The sequence below is a fragment of the Ciconia boyciana genome, chromosome 17, assembly GCF_034638445.1.
Source record: "Ciconia boyciana chromosome 17, ASM3463844v1, whole genome shotgun sequence".
NCBI lineage: Eukaryota > Metazoa > Chordata > Aves > Ciconiiformes > Ciconiidae > Ciconia > Ciconia boyciana.
Genome location: NC_132950.1, coordinates 7,474,965 through 7,500,800, shown reverse-complemented (window position 1 = coordinate 7,500,800; position 25,836 = coordinate 7,474,965). Strand labels below are relative to the sequence as shown.

Below are 25,836 nucleotides of genomic sequence, written 5' to 3'. Positions count from 1 at the left end.
ATCGACCGGCTCCCTGGGCAAGAGAGGTGGGGTCTGGGTCTAGGGGTGACAGCCTGCACCCCTCGCCCTCTCCACGCTGCTCGGGGTTTGGGGGCGGGAGGCTGCGTTTCCCACGCCTCGTCCTCTCCCCCCCCCCCCCCGTCTCTGCTCCGACCCGGGGCCACGAACGCCTCTTGCCCGCAGACAAAGGGCTTTGCAAACCGCTCCCCGGTGCCGATAACCCCACGCTTCGCTTGCGAAACGAGCGGCTCGGCCCCTTCTCCCCGTCCTTCCTCCCGCCCCGGGGAGGCGGGGGCCGGCTGCCGGGGCGGGGCGGCGCGGGGAGGCCGCGGTGCCGGGATGGGGTGGGCGCTGCTGGGCGCCGGGCTGCTGCTGGCCCTCTACACGCTGCTCCGCCACGGGCTGCGCCGCGTCCCGCCGCCCCGCGCCCGCACCGCCCTCGGCGGCCGCACCGCCATCGTCACGGGTGAGCGCCGGGCGCGGCCCCGCTACGGAACGGCCCCGGTACGGTACGGCCGGGCCCCGCGCTCACCGCTGCGGGCTCTGCTCTGCTCCGCTCCGCAGGGGGAAGCGGCGGCATCGGGGCGGCCACGGCGCTGGAGCTGGCCCGCTGCGGGGCCCGCGTCGTGCTGGCGGCCCGCAGCGTCCCGCGGGGGGAGGCCGCCGCCCGCCGCATCCGCACGGTGAGCGCCGCGGCAGCGGCACCCCCCGGGGCACCCCCGTGGGACATCCCCGGGAACCCTCGGGGACCCCCCGGGACACCCCCGGGCACTCCCATGGGACATCTCTGGACGCTGCGTGGGCACCCCCAGGAAACCCCCATTGCACCCCCCCGCACCCCAGGGCACCCCTGAGACAGCCCCATGGGACACCCCTGGACACTGCATGGGCACCCCCAGGGCACCCCCATGAATACCTCCGGGAGACCCCCATGGCGCACCCCAGGACACCCCCGTGGGACATCCCCAAGCACCCCAGGGGCCCCCTCGGGAGACCCCCAGGACACCCCAGAGCACCCCCGGGGATGGGCACCCTGCACCGCGGGGGCTGCACGGGCACCCCAGCCCAGGCACGGGGCACCCCACCCACCCCTAACACAGTGCAGCCCCAGGGCACCCTGCAGCCCCCCTCACCCTGGGCCAGATCCAGCCCCCACAGCACACACACACCCCCCCCAGCCGGCTCCAGCCCCCACCCCGGGCAGGGTGCCCCCACCCGGCTCTCCCCCACCCTGCACTGTGCCCGCAGGAGACGGGGAACGCAGAGGTGCGGTTCATGCAGCTGGACCTGGCCAGCCTGCGCTCGGTGCGAGCCTTCGCCAGCGCCTTCCTGCGCCAGGAGCCCCACCTGCACCTCCTCATCAACAACGCGGGTGAGCGCCGGGACCCCCCCGTCCCCCCTGCACCCCCAGGGCACCCACCGTGGGCTGCAGCGTCTCCTTTGCAGGGGTGAGCGCCGGGGGCATGACGGAGGACGGCTTCAGCCTCTCCTTCCAGGTGAACCACCTGGGCCATTTCCTGCTCACCCAGCTGCTGCTGGAGCGGCTGCAGAGCTGCGCGCCCAGCCGCGTGGTCATCGTCGCCTCCCACGCCCACTGCGCCGGCCGCCTGCACCCCGACACCCTGGGCCGCCCGCCCCCCGGACCGCTATCGACCTTCCAGGACTACTGCGACAGCAAGCTGGCCAACGTGCTGCACGCCCGCGAGCTGGCCACGCGCCTGCAGGGCACCCAGGTGACGTGCTACGCCGTGCACCCAGGTAGGGACCCGGCTCTGCGGCCCGGAGCTGGAGACGGTGGGACGGGGTGGGCTCACCGTCAGCATTCGCGTGACGTGTTCTTTGCGTGGGGCATCCCTTTGCGCAGGGCGTCCTCTGCATGGCGCGAGCTTTGCGCAGGGCTGCTGCTGCGTGGCGCGCTTTTTGCACGGTGCAGCCTTTGCGCAGAGAACTCCTGCACATGGAGCATCCCCTCGCACGGAGCGTCCTTTGCATGGCGTCTCCCTTTGCACAGAGCATCCCTTTGCACGGAGCATCCGTTTGCACGGAGCGTCCCTTTGCACGGTGCAACCTTTGCACGGTCTCCCTTTGCACGATGCACTTTTTGCACAGCGCGCCCTTTGCACGAAGCTTCCCTTTGCACGGTGCATCCCTTTGCACGAAGCTTCCCTTTGCACAGCGCACCCTCGCCCCGGGGAAGGCCACAGCAGAGCTGCCTGCGCAAAGGCCGCCCTGGCGCGGCCACTTCCATTTCTCGCAGCAGAGCAACCGGCTCCCGCATGGGCCCTTCCCCGCCGGGAGCTGGGGTGCGACACGGCCGCTTCCCCTCGCCCCAGGGTTCGTCAACACGGAGCTCTTCCGCCACACGCCGCTCTGGCTGAAGCCGCTCTTCCTGCCGCTGGTCTGGCTCTTCTTCCGCGACGCAGCCGAGGGCGCCCGGACCTCCCTGCACTGCGCCACGCAGGAAGGCCTCGAGTGCTTCAGCGGCCGCTACTTCGCCGACTGCCGCCTGCAGGAGCCGTGGCCGCCGGCCCGCGACGACCGGCTGGCCCGGGCGCTCTGGGAGGCCAGCGAGAGGCTGGTGGGGCTGGGGGGGACAGGGGGGAGCCCCTCGCCAGCCCCCACCGATTTTGGACAATAAAAGTGACGGTGACGGAAGGGAGGAGGCCGCCGTCAGCTCCTGCGCGGCCCCGGGTCGGGATGGGTGCAAAATGGAGCAGCCCGAGGCAGAGCGCGGCCCGTGCGGGGGCAGCCCTGGATTTGGGAGGCAGCGGCCATGTTTGTGCGGCAGACTTGGCTTCCTGCTCCAGCACGGCTGGGTCCCTCGGGCTGCGGTGTCCCCCGCGCAACGGGCGCGCGTGCCTGCCGTCCCCTGCACACACGCGTGCACAAGCAATGCAGTGCGCCCCGCCTTACCCTTGCAGCAAAGCTGCTGCCCTGCCTTGCAAAGGCACGCGCACGCTGCAGCGCAGCACGCCCTGCCTTGCACGTGCATGCACGCGCTGCAGCACACACGCACCCCGCCTTGCACACGCTGCAGTGCAGAAGCCCCGCCTTGCATGTGCGTGCACACAGCCCCCTGTACCGCAGCGCGCACGCCCCGCCTGCACACACCTTGCCTTGCATGGCCATGCACATGCTGCAGTGTGCACACCTTGCCTTGCACGCCCATCCCATGCACACGCTGCAGTGTGCACACCCTGCCTTGCAGGCCCATGCACACGCTGCAGTGTGCACACCTTGCCTCGCATGCCCATGCACACGCTGCAGTGTGCACGCCCTGCCTTGCAGGCCCATGCACACGCTGCAGTGTGCACACCCTGCCTTGCACGCCCATCTCATGCACACGCTGCAGTGTGCACACCCTGCCTTGCACGCCCATCTCATGCACACGCTGCAGTGTGCACACCTTGCCTTGCACGCCCATGCACGCGCTGCAGTGTGCACGCCCTGCCTTGCACGCCCATCTCATGCACATGCTGCAGTGTGCACGCCCTGCCTTGCAGGCCCATGCACACGCTGCAGTGTGCACACCCTGCCTTGCACGCCCATCTCATGCACACGCTGCAGTGTGCACACCCTGCCTTGCACGCCCATCTCATGCACACGCTGCAGTGTGCACACCTTGCCTTGCACGCCCATGCACGCGCTGCAGTGTGCACGCCCTGCCTTGCACGCCCATCTCATGCACATGCTGCAGTGTGCACGCCCTGCCTTGCAGGCCCATGCACACACTGCAGTGTGCACACCCTGCCTTGCACGCCCATCTCATGCACACGCTGCAGTGTGCACACCCTGCCTTGCACGCCCATCTCATGCACACGCTGCAGTGTGCACACCTTGCCTTGCACGCCCATGCACGCGCTGCAGCACACACGCCCCGCCTTGCACACCCATGCACGCGCGGCAGTGCGCACGCGCGCGCCCCATGTTACCGCGCGCGCGCAGACACGCGGCACCCAACATGGCGGCGGCGGCGCTGTCTCAGCCCCGCCCCCGGGGTGCGGCGCGGCCCCGCTCTGACCTTCCCAACATGGCTGCGCCCGCGGGTCGCGCCCGCCACGCACGGCGGCGGAGGCGGGGCGGGGCGGGGCGGGGGCTTGTGGGAGCGGGCGGCGGCGGCAGCGGCGGCGGCGGCGGGCGCGGGGCGGGCGGTGGCGGGGGCACGATGGGGAACTGCCACACGGTGGGGCCCAACGAGGCGCTGGTGGTGTCAGGTACGGCCGGAGCCTCGCCCGGGCTGGGGCGGGGGGACGGACCCTGAGGGAATTGGGGGGGTCCTTGTAATGGTGTCTGTCAGGAGGGGGCCCCGGTGGGAAGTGGGGGTCCTGGCTGTGAGGGGAGCCTCAGGGGTTGGGGGTCCCTGTCATGGGATCTGGTGTTGGGGGGGGAGGTACCTGTCCTCAGGGGGTGCTTTGGGGCACTGAGGGGGACCCTGCGATGAGGGGTCCCTGGGGGGGTGTCCCTGTCATGGAGGGGCTCTGGGGCACTGGGGAGGGGCCCTGTCTTGGGGGGACCCTGGGAGGTGGTGGGGAATGGGGGGCCCTGCCTGGGGGGGAGTGTGGGATCTGGGGTGTGTGTTTGGGGGTACCTGCTGCAGGGTGCCCAGTGATTTGGGGGGGGATCCCCTGAAGGAGCACTGGGGTGCTGTGGGGGGAGGCCCATCCTTGAGGGGGCACCAAGGGGGTCCCTGTCATGAGGGAACCTTGCAGCGTGTTCGGGGGGTGTCCTGCTGTGGGTGGGCACTGGGGTGCTGGGGGTGTCCCTGCCAAGCGGGTACCTTGGGGCGGCAGATGGCTCCCTGCCGCATGCACCCCGGGTCTCCGGCGTGGGGTCCCTGCAGCGCAGAGAGTGGTGGGCGAGGCCGTGGTGCCGGCGGCACACCCCGGTGCTGCTGCTGCTGCTTTCGGATGATGTCAGGCAGTGGCACCAGCAAGGCTGCCGGGCTCCGGGCCGCTGCCAACGGCCTTTGGCTTGGGTTGCCAAGAAGCCGTCCTGTTCCTGGGGGGCAGGTTGGCTTTCCTGGGGAGGGGGAGCCGGGTGTGAGCATCCCACTGGGCTAGAGAGGGCAGCCTGCGGCAGGGCACCACGGGCCTGTCCCTGGGTGCCCTTCTCATCCATCGTATTCCACTGCTGCTTCCTTGCTAGCAGGTCACCTGGTCAGGCGGTGCTGACACTGGACGCAGTCGATGCCCGTCAGATACGTGTAATGTTATCATCAAGTGAGCTGGCTGCTTAGGTTAGGGTTAAATAAACCAGAAGTTAAATCCCCTGTGTCTGATTCAACCTGTAGCTGCTTCAATACTCTGCTGAAGCTCCAGAGTGCACTCTGGCATAGACCAGGCTGCATGCAGACAGGACTTAATTACCATTAGGTGATGTAACGGCTTGCTGTAAGGACTGGACGCTTCACTCTGTGTGACAGGCTGGGGCCATGTGCAAGGTGATAACCAGGTTAGATACAGATGTTTGTCACTTTGTGTGCCCTCAACCATGTTCCATCCTTTCTGTCAACGTTGGACTAGTTTTGTGGCAGGTGCTGTGATGCTCAGACCTAAACTCACCTGGCAGAAAATACGTGTGAACACGTAGGATGTGCTACAATCACAGCTCTGTCATGCGTGTGAAACTACGTTGTTGTTTTTGGAGCCAAAGCCTCCAGCGGGCTGTGACGCTTGTTTCTGGCCGGTCTGTTATCAGTTCATCTCTCTTGGATAACAGACCTGTTACGGGAATTACTGAGGAGATGCCAGAAGCAGGCTGCAGTTTTGGAAACAAATACGCCCGCTGTGGCGGCTGCTTCTAAGGAGTTACAAACTGCACCCACCAGCTGCCTGGAGCAGCAGTATTTCTTGCAGTTTTCCTGGTCTTCTGCACATCTCTGCAGTTCCCAGTTGAGATCTAGAGCTGATGCTGCGCTTCCCTCCAAAGAGACCCCCGTCAAAATCAGCACCGCTTTGGTGAAATGCCACGTCCGGCAGGAGGAATCGGGAAGCCATGCTCCAGGTGTGCCAGGAAGCCCTTTGGTCTTAAAAGCTTGGTTTCGTTTGTGTTCAGCTCTGAAGTTTATGAAACATGGCTTGCAGGATGAGCCAGCAGGAATTTGTGGCATCTGCTTGCCGTTCCAAGCGTTACGCTTTCCCGCAGCCGGGAGCAGCGAGCCGAGGACACTCCTTGATGTACAGCCGTGTTCTGGGAAGGGAGTGCAAATCACACCAGGCTCTGCGAGTCAGAATTGGGTTCGGTGCTGCCACCAGACGTGGGTTTCCTCTGTCACGGCCCAACGTGGTCTGCACATGCTTGCTGTCTCCTGAGAGCATGGTCTCTGAGCTTCAGCAGCAGCCTGAGAGGTTGTGGGAGCTCTTGCAGAGCCCTGCAGCTTCTCCATGCTTATGTGCAGAGTGAACGCCAGGGTGTTAGTGGGAGGCGTGTAACTACAAGCACTTGTAGTTCCAGGAACTCGAGCCATATCTCTCTGGGGAAAAGCAGAGAGGACCTTGGGGGCCAGCATTTATTTGCGTGATATTAGGTTGGATTTGGGGAGAGAGGGGGAAAGGAAGAATAAACCAACAGCAAATAATATTAAAAGTAGGCTTTTGGCTTGCAGTCTTGAATTGCCATATAATTGTTATTTGAAAGACTTCACTTTGCAGGAAGGCACCTCCAAATCATGAAGCTGATTGGAAAGTTTTATTTGTTGTAAATTTAGCCTGTGCCTCTTGAAGGAAGTTTGGTCACGTGCCTCCCCTGGCATGTGGGGTTTTGCTGAGGAGTGGTGTTCTTTCTTTTCACTTCCTTGTGAGACACTTGAGTTCCTCCAGTGCTCAAGGAGCAGCCGGCTGTGCCTTGGGAACATCTGTGTGTGCAGGAGCTTCGTAGCCTTATTTGGGAAGCTGCTTCCCGGGCACGGGTCAGCACTCCGCTGGCACTCGTGTCCTTCCCCTGTTGAGCAACACCCATCTCCTTCTAAGAAACTGTACTCGGTTAGCCAATCTGTCAGTGAAATGTAGAGCCCAGGCTTTGTAAGAATGCTCCACGAAGCCCTACAGAGGCGATGGTGGTGTCTCTGGAATGTGGGTGTAACTGATGGAGTGTAGCGGTGCTGGGAGCCTCCTGATGAGGTTTGGTGCAAGCTCTGAGGAGGCTTTGACAGGTGCCTGTGGCCCATCACTGAGTCCTCTCCAAGCGCAGCTGGAGCCAGTCGAGTTTTCAGGGAGATACACAAAGTACCTGTGCATCCTGATATCCGAATGTTCCCACCAGCTAAATAGGTTGTCTCAGATGCGTAATGCTGGTTTTGGGTTACACTCTGGTTGAATGCAGCTTTTGTGGCTAAGGATCAATCTGCTATTTTTGAAATACAATGCTATAATATTTCTGCAGGGTCTCATAACAAGGAGATGTAATTTATAATAGCCCTGCTCATCCTACAGTTCCCATAAGTACATGGTGTTGCCTGAATCTCTATAGTTGGGGCATTTTCCTTCAGGCTGACGAGGGCTGCAGGGTGGCACCACGCAGCAATGGTCCAGCAGCTTCAAGGTGAGCACCTGGAGATATGTGACAGGGGAAGGCTGGCACAGCCCACCGTGTTTCAGGGTCAGCACAAACTGCTGTTTCAGCGAAAATTCAGGATGTGAAAGGAGGAAAAAAAGTCAGGGGAGTTGCAGCCCAGTCAACCTAGCTTTATAGGAGAATACTGAAATAAATACGTTGCTCATAAATACCTAGAAGAAAATGACCAACGTGTATTTGCCGAGTACGAGCCGTGCCCAGCTAATCTGACTTCCCTCTCAGGTGGGTTAGCACTCCCGGGGATGAGGAGAAGCAGCAGGTAGTGTACTCCTTGCCTTTACCAAGGCTTGTTATACTCTTATGATTTCTCAGAATTCAGCTTGAGAAATACCATCCAGCTCAGTTTCTCAAACTTTAGTACAGCACCCTTTGGGGCTCCTTGATCTCTTTCGAAGTAAAAGAAGAGCTAGCAGTTAATTCCAGTTTTGAGTAAACATTTCCTGCCGCACCCCAGCAGTTGGGTAGTTAACCCTTCCAGAGCTGCTCTAAGTTCTTGCATCCTGTTACTGCATCCTTCTTTTTCCTGCAAGAGGAACTGGTCATGATTTTTGAGCCAATGTGACTGTGCTGTTTTTATAGTACTTCTTTAAGCTTTGAAAGCCTGAAATAAAGGCTTCTGGAGGCTCTGCAAGCCCTTCCTGCAAGAGAAGTCTTGCAGTCCACAGTGCGAGGAGGAACTGGTTTCTTGGATACTATAAAATTAATATGAAACTGCCTGGAAAACCTTTGCCAGGGAGCTTGACAGTGGCTCACTGTTCAGCTGAAAGGATTTATCAAGTAAATTCCTTGTTTTGGCTTGGATAATGGAATCGAGAATGTGCTTATTGAATTTGCAGATGGTACTGAGCTGGGAATGGATTCGAGAGCTTTGAAGAGCTGGATTAGAATCAAAACGAACTCAACAGATTGACCAAATGGTCTGAAAGAAATACGATGCAGTTCAATAAGGAGAAGTGCAGAGAACTACACTTAGGTGAGAACAGTCGATTGCATGAAAATGGAACAGGAGGAGAAGGTCCACGCTGCGTCCTGCAGAAAGACGTGGGGAGCAGCAAGAACTGTCTGAGACCTAACGCTTGTGGTGGGGCTGGTGGCATCGGGGTTGTCCCTCCACTTCCACCTACAGGCCTATGTGACGCTGGCTAGCTGCAATTCCAGTTCTTCGGCCTCAAAAGCAATGTGAGTTTGTGGGAAGGAGTAGGCAGCTTCAGCTGGGTTTCACGTGAGGTTTTGCCCTTGTCTGCATTCGTGTCTTTGGAGCCAGAGTTCAAAATGGTTCCCCAGGATTGAGATCAAGGTATTCTACCTCTCGCACCAGGCAAGCCATACAGAAGACGTCCAGTGGCACTGATTGTCGTCTGCCAGGTTTAACTGAGTGCTCCTGCAAAGTTAGGTTCTTCATTTTGGCTAGCCAAAAGTCTTTCCCCACGGTCGATTTCATGCTGCTTGTGATGCTCAGTGGTTGCTGTCCAGAATGCAGCATTGCACCTTGTCTCAAGATTGTAGCATGAGATTGCCCAATGCTCAATAGCCGGTGCTCAATGAATAGCCGGTGCTCAATACGGCTATTCACCACTTGCACAAAAGGCAACTGATGCAGCTCCTCTGTGATGTTTCCTTCTCGGGAGGTAGTTTGTCAGCTTTTTGCAGGTGGTGGGGCTCAAGGTTTCCCTAGTCAGGTGCTTGTTAAATCTCCAAGACTTGCAAATTACTCTTCAGAAAGCATAGCAGGAGAAAGAGGTGGACAGAATAGCCCCAGGGCTTTCCTTTTGCCTTCCAAGGGGAATTCTGGGATAGTATCTCTGTTGTGTAGTAGTTTTGTTGTGTAACTTCATTGTGGTTTGTCTTCTCTGGGTTTCTGTTTACAAGATGACTTAAACTAAATGTGTGTTTTTAGTTCGCTCTGTAACATTGATACTCATAGCTTAGAATGAGTCATTTTGATATAGATTACATCCAAAAGAAGCTAGCCAGCATAATCTGCTTTCATCTGCTGTAGTGACCATCGAAGGATTTTATGGATTCAACTCAGAGCCCTGCCATCTTTTAAAATTAATTTTTGTTAACCTTGTGCCATTTCTGCATGTGGACAAAGCCTAATTTATATGCACAGTAGGGCCTAAGAATCCAGACACTGACTTTAGTCTAGACCCTGCTTTATTACGTGAGTTTCTTTCTGTATGCCTTTGCCTTTTTCTCTCCTCTCCATTAAGTCAGTAACTGTTTTCAATTATCAAGTTTTTCCTTGTCTTTCTGCACTCGCTTGCTAGCACCCCATGACATTTCCCAGCACGGGGCTGTTTTTCTAACAAACCCAGCTTCTGTCTGACTGGACCGAGCTGTTTATTCCCAACTTGGGCGATGGGTCCTTCTGGAGGAGGAAACTCCAGCACCAGATTGCCCTGAACCGAGGCGTGACGGTGCGGCTCTTTCTGTGTAGGTGAAGGCAGCAGTGTCTGCTCTGTTCTTGTGTTCAGCCTGCAACAGTCTCTGGGAAGGAATATAGTTATCGAGTTATCGTAGCAGCTGGTTTACCACAACCTGATTTCTGAATGCTCACTGATTCCTACCAGAATACCACCTCATTGCCTCGAGTTACCTTGGGAAACAAACAACACAGAGCTTGTTCACAACCTCAAATTGTCCCGGCTTTGATCTTTTGAGCCCTGCGTCCCCATAACTGTTGGGGCTGCTGTTCTTCCTTGTGTGCAGTCCATCAGGGCAGCAGCTTCCTGCATCTGCTGAGAGCTCCATTTATCTACAAACTTCCAAGCGATTAATGTCATTTCATTAAAAAAAAAAAAAAAAAAAGACGACGTGCTTTCTCCTGGCTCTGGGAATTCTTGCTTGAACATGGGACCCCTTTGTTTGGGAAGAGGCCAAGCTGGACGGCAGCTTCCCAGCTATGAATCCTCTGTTTGTAGCGCGCCTGGCTGCCATACACTGCCCCGGAAGAGGCACGGTAGATGTTTGTGGAAGCGATGGCCAAGCGGCTGTGAGACCCAGGCTGCTAGAACAGTGGGTGTATTATAGCTGGAAAAGGCAATTTCTCTGCCAAATCTCATTGTGCAAGAGGGTTTATTCTTCAGCCTTGCAAAGATTTCGCTTTATTGGTTCCTTTTTCACTTGTTCTCTGAGACTTGGGAAAGAGGCTGCAGGACTGCAATGGAAAATGAGCGTTCAGCTCATCTGACTTGCGTTACCAGGACGGAGCTCTGCTGTCCTCAGACGTCTGGCTTGCATGAAAGCAACCAGCTGGCATCCTACTCCTGTTTAATGTGTTAGTTTTCCCTGTTTTTTCTTATGCTTTGAACTTTTTTTGACATGTAATCTAGCTTAGTAAACTGTGCTGTGCAGCAATGTTGTGTAGCTCTGGGAAGCAAACATGGGGCTCACTTTGGGTGTGATAATGAATAAGGTATTTCCTTGCATTGCCTGCAGAAGAAAAGAAACATCTGTGTAGAGAGGCACATTCTTGTAAGAACGGTGGGTTTAGGGTGCAGAGTTTTCTCAGAACGTTATTATTAAATGATTACCAGAGGTTCAGTAAAGACCACGTAGACCCTGTGAAATAAAATACCTTTCTGTGTGGAGCTACTTTTCCTGACTGCCAGGAACACCTCCCTTCCTGTTCTTGGAAAACAAGGGCCTGGCTAAAAGGCTGAGCTAACCGGGCTGACCTCCTCCAAGAAATGTTAAAAGGCATTGCAGTTAATGTGCTGCAGGATATTGTATCATCAGCCTTTGTAACTCCTTGCCTGGCTAAAATAGCCTTCCAGCTACAGGAAGAAGCTATCCAGAGGCCGTCTCGGAGGTGACGGGAGAATATTCCTCTAGGCTGTGGAGCACAAGAGACCTGAAAAAGTGTATACATCCATTTCCCATTTGTGTTTACTTCCTACTGAAATTGGAGGGTGAAGAATTGTAGATGGGGCTGATCTGCTGGTTTATGAAAGGCATTGCATGAAAGCTGGTGGAGCAGGTGGTATCTTTAGCTGATAGCAGAAGATGGCCAAACGCTTGAGGATGGGGATGGATGGGGAGGACAGAGTCCGCTCCTGTGGCCCAGGGGACCCTGCCAGCACACTGGCCTGGGTGTGTGCTGCCTTTGCTTCTCCATTTTGACCTATTGCAATGAGCTTAAACATCATCTCTCTTTCAAGAGCTGTCTTCTGTGGCTGCTGTCTGCCAGCTTCATAGTTCTCCTTTTCCCTTCCCACGGTGCGAAGCTCCCACAGCGCTGCAGCCACGCTTTTCCCTGCGTGCCTGCTCTTCCTCTGTGCTGGCTCTGTCTTGCCTGCATAGATACATCCCGCAGGGCTGAAACTGTGTCTTGCTCTGTTGGTACAGCGCTTGCCTTGCTGAGGCCCTCGGGCACTGCTGTAATAAGTGTGATTATGGCTAACAGACTAGGGAGGGACTGCTGGCTTGATCTGCCTGAGAGACAGCAGCTCGGAGCCCTGGTCCGAGCCGGGGAGCTGCAGAGCTCCTCCCTTGCCAGGCATGAAACCTAGGGCTGGTCGCTGGCAGGGTGCTCTCTTGGAAGGTTGCAGGTTTTTATTCCTTGAATCAAAGATGTGAAAATCCAGACAGCGTCTTCTGGCTTCACTGGGGTCAAATCTTAAATGTGTCAGAGGAGTTCTAGAGGCTGCGTGAACTCTGGGCGCAGCCATCTCTGTGATGGACCATGAAAGCCTCAGGTACCGCATGAGCCAGAACTAGGAGATGTTTTGGGGGAGCTCAAGGGTTCTTCCCTCTTCCAACACAGACCTGCTAGCTTTTTGATGGGTTTAAGGGTGGTTTGCAGTGTGGGTGAGGGAAAGGAGATGGATTTCTTACATGGCTTTCCATGATGGAGCTGGCGCATCACAATTAAAGACACTGAAGCACGTGCTTACAACAATCCTGTTTGCTAAAAATGCTTAAACTGCTTAACAAAACTAAAATAAAACCCTGGTTTGAAATACAGTTGCTTTCTGTGTGTTATTGTTCGTCACACTGAATTATTACAAATACTATTTTCCAATTTTATAAAGCAATTCCAAAAAAAAGGTTGCCTTTGGAAGATTGCCATGTGAAGCCCATGGAGGTGAGGAGAGCGTTGGGTTCCCCGGTGGCTGGCTGTGTTATGGCCGACCGAAGGGTGTTCCAGGGCTGCTGTGGATTTTGGAAAGAGTTTTCTGTGTTCATTATATACCAGACACTGCAAAGCATGCTTGGATTCTTCTGAGTCATGTTGCAGAGCTTGGCTTGGTAGCACCCGTTGCTGTAACGTGGCCGAGCCAAATCGCTTCCCCTGCTCCAAGGGACTGGGGGAACCGGTGACCCCCCAGGATGCCCTTTCCTCAGCACCCAGGGGCTGGGCAGGCTTGTTGTGAAGTTGTTCTGCTCGTGCCTCAGTCTGCAGGTTTTTCCCTGGCTGAGAGCAACATGGGTGTGCGTTAACGCCTACATCTCTGTGCTTTCTGCTGTGCTGCAGGTGGCTGTTGTGGCTCTGATGTAAAGCAGTATGTATACGGAGGCTGGGCCTGGGCTTGGTGGTGTATTACTGACACCCAAAGGTAAGGAAACCCCCATTATTTGTGGTTTTGGAGTATGAGTTAGGCAAAGCCATCCCAGCAGGGCTGTCAGCAGTATCTTTAGGAACATGGGACTGGGCACTGCATATGAAATCATGGATGAGCATCAGCCCAGCCCGCTGCCTTTGGCTGTGACCAGCTGCTAGTCCTTCAAAGGAAGGCTGCCTTGCGTACAGCGCTGCAGGTTGGACTGCACTGACGGTTGGGACTAGATGATCCTAGAGGTCTTTCCCAACCTTAATGATTCTATGATTCTAAGTAGCTGGAAGGAGCAACATGTGCCCTGTGTCATGCCTTGAAGCGTGGTGAATGTAGGGTCACTCACAGCCGCATAGCTTCTGGCCATCCTCTGCTTTGAGTGATGGGGCTGAGGTTGTCCAGGACCCTGCAGGAGATAACCCTGTCATTTCAGGCTTACTTGACAGTAAATGATGATCAATGATGTGCAAAATAAAATCACAGGATGGGGGAGTTCTATGCTGGCTAGTTTTGTGGGGACAGCTGGGTATCATAGTGCAAAAGACAAAAAAGAAAAGAAATCCCATGCTTTCAGCTGAAGTACTTTTCAAACGGCCTCTCTGTCCACACCGTTCCTCAAACCCAAGGCAATCAGATTGGGTTGTTTTTTCCTTTTTGGTTGTTTTTGAGTTACCTAAAACCCACCAAGCTGAGAGGGCCATAGCCTGGCTGGTCAGTGTGTTTTTTCCTGTGCTGGGGAAGGCGAGAGCCCTGCTCTCCTCCGCTGCCTTTGCAGCGCGCCACAGCTACGAGGCTCTCGCAGAGGTGCTGGGCAGCGGGGCCACCGGGCAGGCTCATCCATGAGTTCAGAAGAGGAGCTGAGTTCTGCCCAGTATGGCCCAGACCCTCACCTAGTAACAAACGTGTTTGTGGCATGCAGTGGGCCAGTGCCCCCTCCTGCTCCTCAGGTCTCTTTTTCTAAAGATACGCTGACTGCTGTCACCTTGGGAGCAGACTGTGTTCCTATTTAAAACCACGGGATTTCCTTTCTCTCCCTTTCCTCAGTCGTAGATTTTGCTTGCTGCTTCTTACCATGCTGGTCTCTGAACTAACATGTTGTGATAGTGCTGCTGTCCTGCTAACGTAGCTCTTTGTCTTTAGGATCTGTGGGAATGTTACTCTCTCCTAACACCTCCCTCGTGCTCACCAATGCAGGTTTCCTCCATCTGTGTAAAAAAATAATAGGGAAAAAGGATAAAGACGTGACTTTTGGGTTTTTGCACTGAGTGACAGCCAGAGGTTGTAGTTAACCCTTACTGCCTGATCTTGCCACCTCTTTTCCCTGTTCATGTGTTGCCACCAGCAGACAAAGTGAGCATGTTGCTGCCCTCGCTCTGCAGATGATACACTACCATAGCTGCTGTTCACCTGGGGGTCAGGCAGCTTGCCTTGTTCGAAGGGGTCTTGGCTGCTGCTGGCACCTGACTCACGACAGCTCTCAGGTCCTCTCCCAGGTGGCTGGTACTCAGGATTGCTACGAGAGCCTACTGTAGTGCTCCGGCTGCATGAAGAGGTCTCGGCTAACACCTGCTGCTTTAGCCCGGGCTCTCCAGCGGTGCTCGTACGAGGTAGGAGGGGAAGGAAAGGCCAGGCCTGCGGGCTCAATGCTTAAGAACTGCGTTTGATCCAGACAAGCTTCATTCCCAGATTTTTGTGAGGCATCTTGTTGGGAGAACTGTTGATTTGAACAAACGGTTTCTGCTCCTCCTCTTGTTGTGTGAGAAGCCCAGAGAGGAGTGCAGGACCTTGACCTGCCGTGTGCAGGAGATAACAGATGTATTCGGGAGGCTGACTTATTAAGTTAAGCAAAGTCTGAGTCCAGGGCCCAGAACTGCTTGCCAGGAATGAGCTGTCATATGATAGAGGTCTGTGCATTATTTAGCAAACGGGGCTTAGCCAGCACCCAAACAAATATTTTACTTTAAGACCTATACCCCCGGTTCATGCCATGGGATATAGGGCTTAATTCTCCTTTTGAGAACAGAGCCTTTCCCAAATACCATAAGCCATGCCACAGATGGAGCCTGCTGCATTAATGTGAAGAGTGAGGCAGATTTCCTCCTCCGAAATTAGGACATCTTTTCTGGAACTGCCAGTGCTGAAAGCAAGAGAGGCAGCAGCAATTGTGTTGCTGTCAGCGGCATCCTGCCAGGTAGCACTAACCTGGGAACAAAAGGAACAGTTAGAGCTGGCAGGGTGCTGGGCTCTTATCCTGCTGCAACCTTGAGGACTGGAAAAAAAAGAAGAAAAATCCTGTCCCTCTTCAAGGGTCAGAAACAAAAGCAGTGAGAGAGGCAGCTCGGTCTTACTTGCCTCTGGGGGAACCAAATGGTGTTATTCAGCTTCTCAGGACAGCACTTGGAAGCACCTTCTCTCATCATTGCCTTAGCCAGGGGTGGGTAGCCAAGTCCCTGGCATTTTCATTTTTCTGGCCCCTCTTAAACGTTGACATAGAAGCATCTAAATTATTACAAAAAGGAATTTTCTATGTGTGAAGTTTACTCCAACAGAGAATTCCAGCCGACTCCAGGATGGCAGTCCAGGTGGGATACACTGTTCAGTTTCATCTGCAGGGACTTAGGGGACGCAGAGTGGAGACAAGCCCCCAGCCTGTTCAGCCTCATTAAAAGGAGCAGCTGGATGCTGTAAACTCCCTGCTGCGACGAGGGAAGCGGGTCTGGTCTGGTGTTACAGAGCCCTGGGAGTGGGCAGTGGGGAAAAAGGCAAACCGAACAGGGAAAAGCTGAAACCTGAAAGTCTCGTCTGTCCTTTGCAATGAGTGTCTTACTCTCTGATAACTGCTTTGTATATTTGCTGTCCTACCCTTATTCCTCGCTGCTCAGACTGTCTTTGGAGGTTATGACCATCCTCTGTCGCTGTGAGAATATTGAGACGTCGGAGGGGGTCCCACTGTACGTAACAGGGGTTGCACAGGTAATAATCCACCAGCTTCCTAACATCGTGTCTAACTATTTATCCCTCTGTTTTGAGCAGCAGCAACAGCAGCAGCAGCAGCAGGATAACATAAAAACTAATGGTTTTCTAATGGGACAGTTGAAATCTCAATACCTCTCCTTCCCCTTCTCCGGCGCTTGCCCTGGGGCGCACTCCACAGTTTATAGGTAATGCAGACAGATGCATACTTGGCAAATTCCAAATTCAGCATTGCTGTATTGGCTCCTTCTGATAACACTGCAGACACTTGCTCCAGCTGTAACCCTTTCCTTGACAGCACTGTTTCCATTGTGCGCTTGGTGGAGAGCAGAAGGGCGTCTGCTTTTGTGTGGAGCCACAAGCAGGCCAGGTTGGGTCCTGTACAGGATTCGGGGCAGGTGGGAAGGCAGGTTTTGTGCCGTTTCAAAAGGAAACCTGTACACGTGTGGGGAAATTGCAACTGTACCTGGCTCTGCAGTTTTGCATATGGGTTTCCACTCAGCCCTTCTTCCTCCGCATGGAGACAGTGCTCATTTTGGATGTTGTCACGTTTGAAAGTACAGCATAGAGACCTTGGATTAGTCTCAACATACAGGACTAGCGATTGTGCCGTGAGCAGTTATGAACCAGTGTAACAGTAATTACCAAACATCCCTGTGACTTGCCAGCTAAGAAGCAGCACAGTATTGAAATTAAATTCAAAGTATAGATTAGGTCTTCAGAAGGCTAAAGTCCTGCACTAGCTGATTAAAGCTGTGAACACATACGGCAAAAAATGCCTGTGCATGTCCTGGACAGTGGGATCTGTTTTATCAGCTCCCAGCTTGCGTGCCAGTTTAATTAGGACAGTGGCCAAGGCAGGCATGAACTTGCAGAGGTATGTTTCGGCACCTCCAGCCAATCCTGGAGCGACTCGGCATGCATGCAGCAGCCCAGCACGGCCCCTTCATGGTTCAGATGTTTGACCTAATGTTCACTGACACAAGCTCTCTGCCCTGTGGCTCCCTGTCCTGACTCCCAACACCTTCCTGGCTTGTTATGGCTGACACAAGAGCCAGGCTTTGCTTCCTGAAGCAGAGCCTGCCACGGCCAAGCATGTCTCTTGTTTTACCAAATCAGGACCTGCAGATTGCTGGGTCTGGCCAAAGTACCTCAAGCCCACCTTGGGTGACTGAGAAAGCTCTGGAGCTGCAGGATCTGTTCCTGGGTGCCTGATACTATACAGGCCTGGCCCTAAAGAGTTGGAGACTCACTTCTGTTTGCCTTTGGGTCACGGGACGCAGGAAAAATAGAGGGAGAGATGAACCAGATCAGGGGGTAGATCTGTGTTGATGCTAACACGGCGAGGGCAAAGGCAGGGCTGCTTCTTGCAGCATCACCACTGGGTTTTGCCAAGCACCAGGGCTCCCGCAGGGGTGGCAGTGCAGGGCGGGCAGGAGCATCCCAGGTCCATGCTGTGCTTTTAAACCAGTGACATGAGCCAGCGAGAGCACGTGCTGCCCCAGCGTTGGGCAGCATGGCACAGCGGGCCTCTGACGGAGGGCCCTTGGGGGTCTCAAAGCTGCTAGCTTCTGGCCGCCTCGCTAGCCCAGCAGAAGGGAAAGGGTCACGGTATCGTTTCCAGTCTGGCTCCCAGCCTTTCTCTGCTGATAAATTGCCTTTAAGCGTTATCTGAAAATCCATTTTTCGGCCAAAGTCACTTGTCTGTCTCCGGTCACAGATGCAGTCCCTTGGCTGCATACTGCGCCTGTCTTACATTACCTGTGATGAGTGCAGCAGGTAGCCTGGGGCAGGAGATGCAAGGGGAAGAGCTGAGTGTGTGTTACGTGGAAACGTGCAAATATTTTACGTTTTTTGGCAGGATTTCCCTAGAGATAATGACGTTACAGCCCAGGTGTGAGGACGTAGAGACGGCGGAGGGGGTAGCTTTAACTGTCACAGGTGTGGCACAGGTACAGTAACTCCAAAACATCATTTCAGGAATGCATGTCTCTAACTTACGTCTGGTTTTCCCCCTTAAGAGGTTACTGTTGTCCAGGAACAGAAGCCAACTGCTCTGAGACAAACCATTATACAAAACCACACTGTCCTCGTTGGTTCAAACACGCTACAGCATGTCCCGTGTTGTGAAGGGGGTTGTGACCTCTCCTCCTCTCCCCAAAATCATTCCTCTTTTTCTGGTGTCTCATTTGTCCACGTGGCAAATGAGGTGTGTGTGGGTGACTTGATCTGTTCTTGAAACACTGATGTACCACGGTGCCCTGGGAGCTGTGTGTGACCCTGCAGGACTGAGCCATTCACTCTTGCGATGGTATTGATCATTATGTTGCTTTGGATTATTAGTATTAGCACACGGACCTTGTAATTCTTCACGGTGAGTTAAAGCTTAAAGAAAGAACTTGGTCCCTTCAGGCACTAAAATTTGTGTATAAAATTTCTGGCTTGAGTTGAATTTTGATTCTCTCGAGCTTTCTTATACGTGAAAACCAGCTCTTGCTGCTTGTGATAGCACACTTCAACACCTGCATTTCTTAGACTCCGAGGTCTGCTGCCCTGATAGAGTCTGTCCTTGCGACCAGGTCCTGCCTTGGGGAGGATGCTGGGAAGAAAATATTAGCTTTCGACTGAATTTGACTCCTTAAATAGGCAGCTGGATGCTGTGATTGAAAATTGCTCCTGACAGCTCATTGTGGGTGTATAAAACCAAGATAGCGTTCTCAGAGTGCACACAAGGCTGTGGTCACTGTGTGTCCAAGGCATGTCCAGGTCTGTTGTTGCAGGAGAGGTGACTGCCGCGTTCCCTGCGGTGAGCAGTGGAGGCGAGGGGAGCTGCTGAGTGACGCAGTGATGTGACCAAAATCCCACGTGCGTCAAAAGGCTCCCCCCAGGGCAGAGCACCGTGGCCGCTGCAGCCCTTTTAAGACCAAACCCTCGACAGATTTCACCCAGTGCTTTCCAGAGCAGCGGATTCCTCCCTAGGTTCATTGGTTTGCTCTGAACTGACGTTGCAGAGGAGGTGCGTGCTGTGTCTGTGCGTAACTGAGGATGTGAATTCAGCCAGGAGCGGTTTCTTGTTTGTCGCACATGGCAGAAGGGCTGGGCACGACCGTGACTCAACAGCGGATAATCCATCGCCCTGCTGCTGTTGGGGAACGTGGCTACGTGCAAGAGCACCAGCACAGGAGCCACCATCTTGCGCTTGTCCTGGCTCTAATTGGTGTGAACCAGCATCCTTGTTTTCAATTTTTCAGTTCTCTATATCCATTTAGCTGCTAATGTGTCACATAACCACAGTGGTCTTTGCATGGTTGGCAAAAGGCATGCACCCATCCATGTCCCTCCCCACACACATTTCATAAATCTGTAGGTTTTTCCTTCTGTATTTGGAAAAGGTATTTCTGTGAAGCCAGCATTCCTTTTTGACCTACTTTTGGAACATCCTTCCATTGCCTGCAAAATGGTCTAGGTTGGGCAGCACGTGGTAGCAGAAGGCTGGATCACCAGGTACCTTGATTAAAAATGCAGCTCCCAGTTCATCTCATTCACATTATTCTCTCTTCTCACTGTTCATTTTTTTCACTGTCCATTAATTTTAAAGGTTTAGGGTTGTGAGATGCAGGGAATTACCATGCAGAAAGCAGGCTTGAGGCCGTTGGGGACGTGCGTGGCAGAGATTGCCTTCATTTTGGAGAAGTACTTTGAAGGCAAACATTTTTCTTTTAAGACTTTGTGCAAAGAAGGAAAAAAGCAAACAAATTATTACTGGAGAAACACCTTTTAAAACGTTTGCCATAATAATAGAAGTGCTTGATGTGCATAAGGATGCTGTTCTTTTTCTGAAGAGAGATGTAATGAGTACTCACCGGTAGCCTCCTTCCTGTGTTGGCTGGGTGCTTGGGCTGCGCTGGGATGCTGCTGCCTTAGGCCACGCTGGGCTTCATATCCTTCTGTAACATTTTTCTGAGCCTCAAGCTAATTGGATTGTCTCTGCTCACCCCTCGCTGTGATTGCAGCTGGCTGGAGCTGGGTGCGGCAGTATCGATCCTCCAGATGCGATTGTTTTATAGAGGCTCTCTGATTTTCTGCCAGCTAAACTCTCTCTCTGATGTGAACGACATTTGAAGAAGCACCAAGTGTTGCAGTGCCCTGTCTGAAATACTGGAAACGAGCTGAGCGCAAATTGCTCAACTCTATTTTGTTTTGTGCAACGTTTGCTTTGTAGGTTGACATCCATATTGAGCGGATAGCCAGGCTCGTTCAGGCTGTCCAGGGTTTACTGGCATGGGCAGGCTGCTGGCTGGCTTTATTCACAGAGGCTGAATCGTTCCTTGCTCCTGTTAAGTACCACAGGGACTCTCTTAATGAGCATCCCGCTCCATGCTCTTACTGTCCTCTCTGTAGCTCTCGAAGGGTGGGGATTGTTTCAAGAGGTGGAATTGCTGGCAGATGCACACCATAAACATTCCTGCTGAGTCTAATTGATTTTGGTGTTTGCAAAAACCTCCTGTGTGCTGCGAGATGAGCCTTGTGCAGGGCCCACGCTCCCGGGTGCAGCTGCATGAGCAGCTCTCCCAACTCCCCCTTGTGTAGAGAGTGCACACTGCTGGCCCGGGGTGCAGGGACAAGGAACCGCTGTGGCCTGGCCCCATAAGCAGCCCAGAGGTCTTGGGGAGAAGACAGAAGAGGATTGTCACGCTTGCCCGAGATTGTTTGGCATTTTGACTGGGAGACCCAGCCTGAGAAGCAAAGGTAGGAAATAGGCGCAGCCCAGGTTGGTGTTTCTTCACGTTACTAGGGGTAGGGCTGTGGCAGCTGAGTCTTGGTCAGCTTGCCGCGTCCAACACGGTCCACCTCCAGTCCCCTTAGAAGGTGGTGGCCGGTCCCGGTTGTCCTGCTCTCTGGGAGTGCCGGGGCCGGGTGCTGCTGTTCGGCTTTGGAGGTTAGGCTGCAGGATTGTTTCAGACTCGTGGGCTATCAGACCAGGCTTTCTCAAGAAATTGTTGTGTTGCTTTTGCCAGCGGTTCAACCCTGAAAAGCGGTCTTGTAGGTGTCGGGATGAGGTCTCTAGGCTGTGAGCCCATCGAGAGTGTGCGCTGGGGCCCTCGGAGGGCCCCTCTGCTATGCCTGAAGCTTTGGAGGTCTCTGAGCCAGGACCATGCTGGCATGGCAGGTAGCAGCAGGTCCAGCCAGGGCCCTTGGGGCAGGATGCAGGGTGCCACCAGCACCGCATGGGACAGGAGGCACTGCCCAGCCCAGATGTCTCCATGAGAGGGTGCTGTGGGACCCGCTCTGTGCCCAGAGGTCCCAGCAGAGCTGTGTGGCTGGTGTGGCCCTGCTTCCTTCCCTGGTGCTGCCAGACACGGCTTTGCCTGAGCCCTCAGACTGGACCTGGCCACCAGGAGCTGTCATGTTGATGGGTTGTAGCTCCTCGTAGCTGGGTCCCGTAGAGCTCCATGAGCACACATCTCCTGCCTAACATACCCCATAGGGATTTTTAACCCACTTTGCATTTAAAAAGGTAGCCCCGTGACCAGCAGGACCATCTTAAGACCCTGGCTTGTCGGACCTGGGGATGCTTTTATGTCTGGCTCTGACTGTGAGAGGTGACAGCAGCGCTGGGGCAGCTGTGTCCCACCTCTGGGGATCGTTACCAGACTGACCGTGCGGAGCGGGACAACCAGGTCCTGGCCGTGGCACATTGGGGTCACCGCAAAGGGCGACTGGGAGCTGCCAGCCACGAGCAGGACAAACCAGCGTGCTACGGCCATCTCGTCTCATCTCTCCTTGCAGGGAACGCCGAATGGAGCCCCTCCTCCCAAGCATTTCAGACCCTTGGGCATTTCAGACCCTTCCTTGTTCTCTGCCTTTCCTGTGTCAGAAAAAATATTTCTAGTGAAGGAGGAGGAAGAGAAAGGTAACGAAATGGCTTTTGGCCAGGGTTAGTAATAGAAAGCCCTCTCCTCCTAGGTCTGGTGTTGGTGCAGTGGCTGAACTGGTAGTTCAGGGCTCTTTGGTAGAGTTTTCATGCGGTGGGACTTGCAGGGCCAGGTTCTGTCCCCACGTCACCCAGTGGCCTCTGCTGTGGGATAGATGGCTGCAGGGAGCGCCTCTCCACGCTGAGCCGCAGTCTCTTGGAGAGGTGTCTGCCCCGGACGCTGGCGCTGCTGCGTGTGCCTGCAGCAGGGCTCTCCCCAGCAGCAGTGAGCGGGGGCTCGCTGGCTGGGCCGGTGGCCTGGCTCAGCACGGTGACAGCTCAGCATGGTCCCTTGGAGCATCGGTAGTACAGGGGCCTGGCAGCCTGGTGGTGGTACTGCTGCTTCTGCTGCTGCTGCTGCTGTTGGGTGCCTGTCCGTCTTCAGACAGGCGCCTTCAGTCCCTTTGGTTTTGTCTCCTGTCTCCAGGTGAAGATAATGACCGAGAAGGAGCTCCTGGCTGTGGCCTGTGAGCAGTTCTTGGGGAAGAACGTGCAGGATGTGAAGAACGTTGTCCTTCAGACGCTGGAGGGGCATCTGCGCTCCATCCTAGGTGCGGAGAGGCTCACTCTCTTGAAGGCATCTTGAGTAGCTTTCTCCCTTCTCTGCTGGCTGGTCCCAGCAGTGTTGCCACCACCGCAGCAGCCACAACGTGTGCTTCCTCTTCTGACTGCAGAGGTGGCATCTTAGGTTGTTCCTCCCCTACAGCAGCTCCTGCTGTGTGGCTGGGTGTTGTGATAAATGAGTTTTCAGTGCCTGCAGTAACGGATGTCTGAGTCCCCATGGGTTACAGGTAGCACATGTGCGTGGTGGTTGCGCTTGTGAGACTGAGATGTTGAGCCTGGGCAGAGGATTACGCCCTTGTGCCCAGACCTGAAGAGATTAGGGGCAACGAGAATGTTGCTGAGCTTAGATCCACACCGTTGTGTGTTACCTGTTCCAAATAAAGCGCTTCGCCTTCCTTCCCTCTGCAGGTACCCTGACAGTGGAGCAGATCTACCAGGACAGGGATCAGTTTGCCAAGCTGGTGCGGGAGGTGGCAGCTCCCGATGTGGGTCGCATGGGTATCGAGATCCTGAGCTTCACCATCAAGGTACACCCAGACATAGGGCGCTGCGCTATGGGGCAGCCGGCAGCGCTGTAGAAGCAGCACAACAGAGCCTGGCCGTGGCTCCTCTGCTGCAGCTGGCTGAAAGGCTCCGGCTGACAGCCTGCCCCAGCCCTCCGGGAGTTTCCATGACAGCTTCCACAGCGTGTCCTGTATCCAGGCAGCTGGGCAAAGAGCACCCGGTAGCTGCCTCTGTAAACACGGCTCGTGGAGAGAGCTTGCTGATAACCGAGCCTCCAGGGAGCCGGAGGGAAGATGTCAGGATAGCCTGCCTCTCCCTGTCACGCCTGTTTCTGTTTGGCAGCAGGCTGACGTGGCTCGTTCTGACCCCAGCATAACTGCACAAGTGGTTGCTCTGAGCTTCAACAGGAGGGGAGCAAGATGGAGTCACTCATTTCAAGTGGTTGTGACTTATCTTCCCTCTCCAGGATGTCTATGATAAAGTGGATTACCTGAGCTCCCTGGGAAAGACTCAGACTGCGGCTGTCCGAAGGGATGCAGACATTGGTGTGGCAGAAGCTGAGCGAGATGCTGGCATTCGGGTGAGTCCAGAGACGTGCTGGGCTTCCCCAGAGCAGCCTGTTTTGCTCCAGCTGTACACCCTGGAGCTCTGCTGTCTATTTCCTCTCTGCAGGAGGCAGAGTGCAAGAAAGAAATGCTGGATGTCAAGTTCATGGCAGATACCAAAATAGCAGATTCCAGACGGGCTTTTGAATTGCAGAAAGCTGCCTTCACTGAGGAGGTCAACATTAAGGTGAGAGGTACCCCACTTCTGTTCTCTGCCTGGTTCGTGATGGTGTTGGTAGCTCTGGGACTTGGTAGCTTCCTCCTCCTGCATGTGTTAGGAGAGCTGGAGGTGGAGAAGACAGGTTTCTGTCACAGTGTGAGCTCCTTGCAGCAGATTCCTCTTCTGTTTGCAACAGTTAGGTGGGACTAGGAGGAGGTGGAAGGATGGAGAGGGTAATCTAAGCAGAACCCAGAGCTGGTTCAGCTCAAGTACTGTGGGAAGAGCACACAGGGCAGGACAGCAAGTGCAGCTCTGAGGATAGGGACGTCACCTCTCGGTGGAGGTTTGGTCGAGAGTAGGAGCCACGTCTGTTTTCAGGGCCTGCCAAGGGTCCTTATGTCTGTGCACAGGAGATCATGGCCAAGACCCCTCTTCTCGTCTCTCCCGTGTGCAGACTGCGGAGGCCCAGCTGGCCTACGAGCTCCAGAGCGCCCGGGAGCAGCAGAAGATCCGCCAGGAGGAAATTGAAATCGAGGTGGTGCAGCGCAAGAAGCAGATCGATGTCGAAGAGAAAGAGATCATCCGGATGGAGAAGGAGCTGATAGCCACCGTGAAGCGGCCGGCCGAGGCCGAAGCCTACCGTATCCAGCAGATCGCCGAGGGCGAGAAGTGAGTGAGCCTGTGACCTGGTCCAGCCCTGAGCCCGGCTGCACGCTGGCTCAGGGTGAGGTGGAAGTGAAGTGCGGTGGGTGCTGCACAGACCCAGCTCGTGGGCTCTCTATGGGGCAGGCACGTGGCTGACGGAGGGAGGGAAGCAGCGCAGGGGACGCTGCAGGGATCTGGGCTGCTGGAGGGCTGGGTTTCCCTTTCCAGGGTGAAGCAAGTCCTCATTGCTCAGGCGGAGGCAGAAAAGATTCGCAAGATCGGAGAAGCGGAGGCCTTTGTGATTGAGGCCATCGGGATGGCGGAGGCTGAGAGGATGAAGCTGAAAGCTGAAGCACTCCAGCAGTATGGAGAACCTGCCCAGCTGGCTCTAGTGCTGGATGCGCTGCCTGAGGTGAGGAGGGAGCAGCTTTGTGCAAGTGGTGGGGAGTTCCCAGGCTGGGCCAGGTCTCCTGGGGGCACAGAGAGGCCCCATGAGCTCCTTGGCTCTCTGCTCATCCCGCCCTCCTTCCCTGCCTCACCAGATTGCTGCCAAAGTGGCTGCTCCCCTCTCCAAAGTGGACGAGATCGTTATTCTCAGCGGAGAGAGCGGCAACACAATGTCCGAGGTGAACCGTCTGCTGGCCGAGGTCCCCGCCTCCGTGCGTGCCATCACCGGCGTGGATCTCACAAAGGTGAGCCGGGCACCGGCAGCTGGCAATTCCTGCGGCTCTTAGGGCACAAGGACTTGCCTGAAAACTTTCAGACTCCTGGGGAGCCTGTCCTTCCCCAGCCCGGCCCGGCCGCAGAGTTCAGGCAGCTCCCTGCCTCCCCCTCCTCCAGCCCTGACAGCTTCTCTCTTCCCCTCCTACAGATTCCCCTGATCCAGAAAGCCACCGGGGCCCAGGCATGAGGCTGGCCAGCCCAAAGCTAGTGAAGATCACTCCCTGTTATGCACTCAGACATCAACTGCCTTCAACACGTGGGAATTCCTTTTATATCAAAGACAATTGGAGTTTCATTTTTAAGCTCTGGTGCCTTATTTTGTAGGGCCAGAAAGATGCATGTCCAATCAGCTGCTCTTTTTATTACAAAGGGTGGGAGGGGATTTATTTTGTAACTAACTGTATATTGTATCAGGCCGGGGTTTGGATCCCATCCCCAGTTACGACTGGCAGCTTGTCTGGTGTTGCAATCCCGGTGCCTCGCTGTTCTCTGTCCTCGGGCGGCCGCCCAGAGCTCGGAGCAGAGGCTCGGCGGGACGCGGAGCACGGAGCGTGGAGC

General features: G+C 55.2%; 1 protein-coding gene across 5 annotated transcripts; it reads left to right on the top strand.

The window, feature by feature from the left end:
- Positions 1–310: 310 nt before the first annotated feature.
- On the top strand, positions 311–25,563 carry FLOT2 (flotillin 2). 5 transcript variants are annotated; one of them, XM_072882566.1, is made up of 14 exons: positions 311–466; positions 565–683; positions 1,249–1,372; positions 1,447–1,758; positions 13,052–13,133; positions 17,965–18,055; positions 22,505–22,628; positions 23,050–23,168; positions 23,612–23,725; positions 23,818–23,937; positions 24,365–24,579; positions 24,784–24,967; positions 25,098–25,247; positions 25,427–25,563. In XM_072882566.1, the coding sequence occupies exons 1-14, from the start codon at positions 340–342 to the stop codon at positions 25,463–25,465; spliced, it is 1,920 nt and encodes a 639-aa protein (XP_072738667.1). In that variant the 5' UTR covers positions 311–339; the 3' UTR covers positions 25,466–25,563. The 5 variants fall into 5 exon arrangements, with proteins under 5 accessions (XP_072738667.1, XP_072738668.1, XP_072738671.1 ...); XM_072882567.1 differs by lacking the exon at positions 17,965–18,055 and adding an exon at positions 16,013–16,103; XM_072882570.1 differs by lacking the exons at positions 311–466; positions 565–683; positions 1,249–1,372; positions 1,447–1,758 and adding exons at positions 4,128–4,214; positions 16,013–16,081.
- Positions 25,564–25,836: the final 273 nt, after the last annotated feature.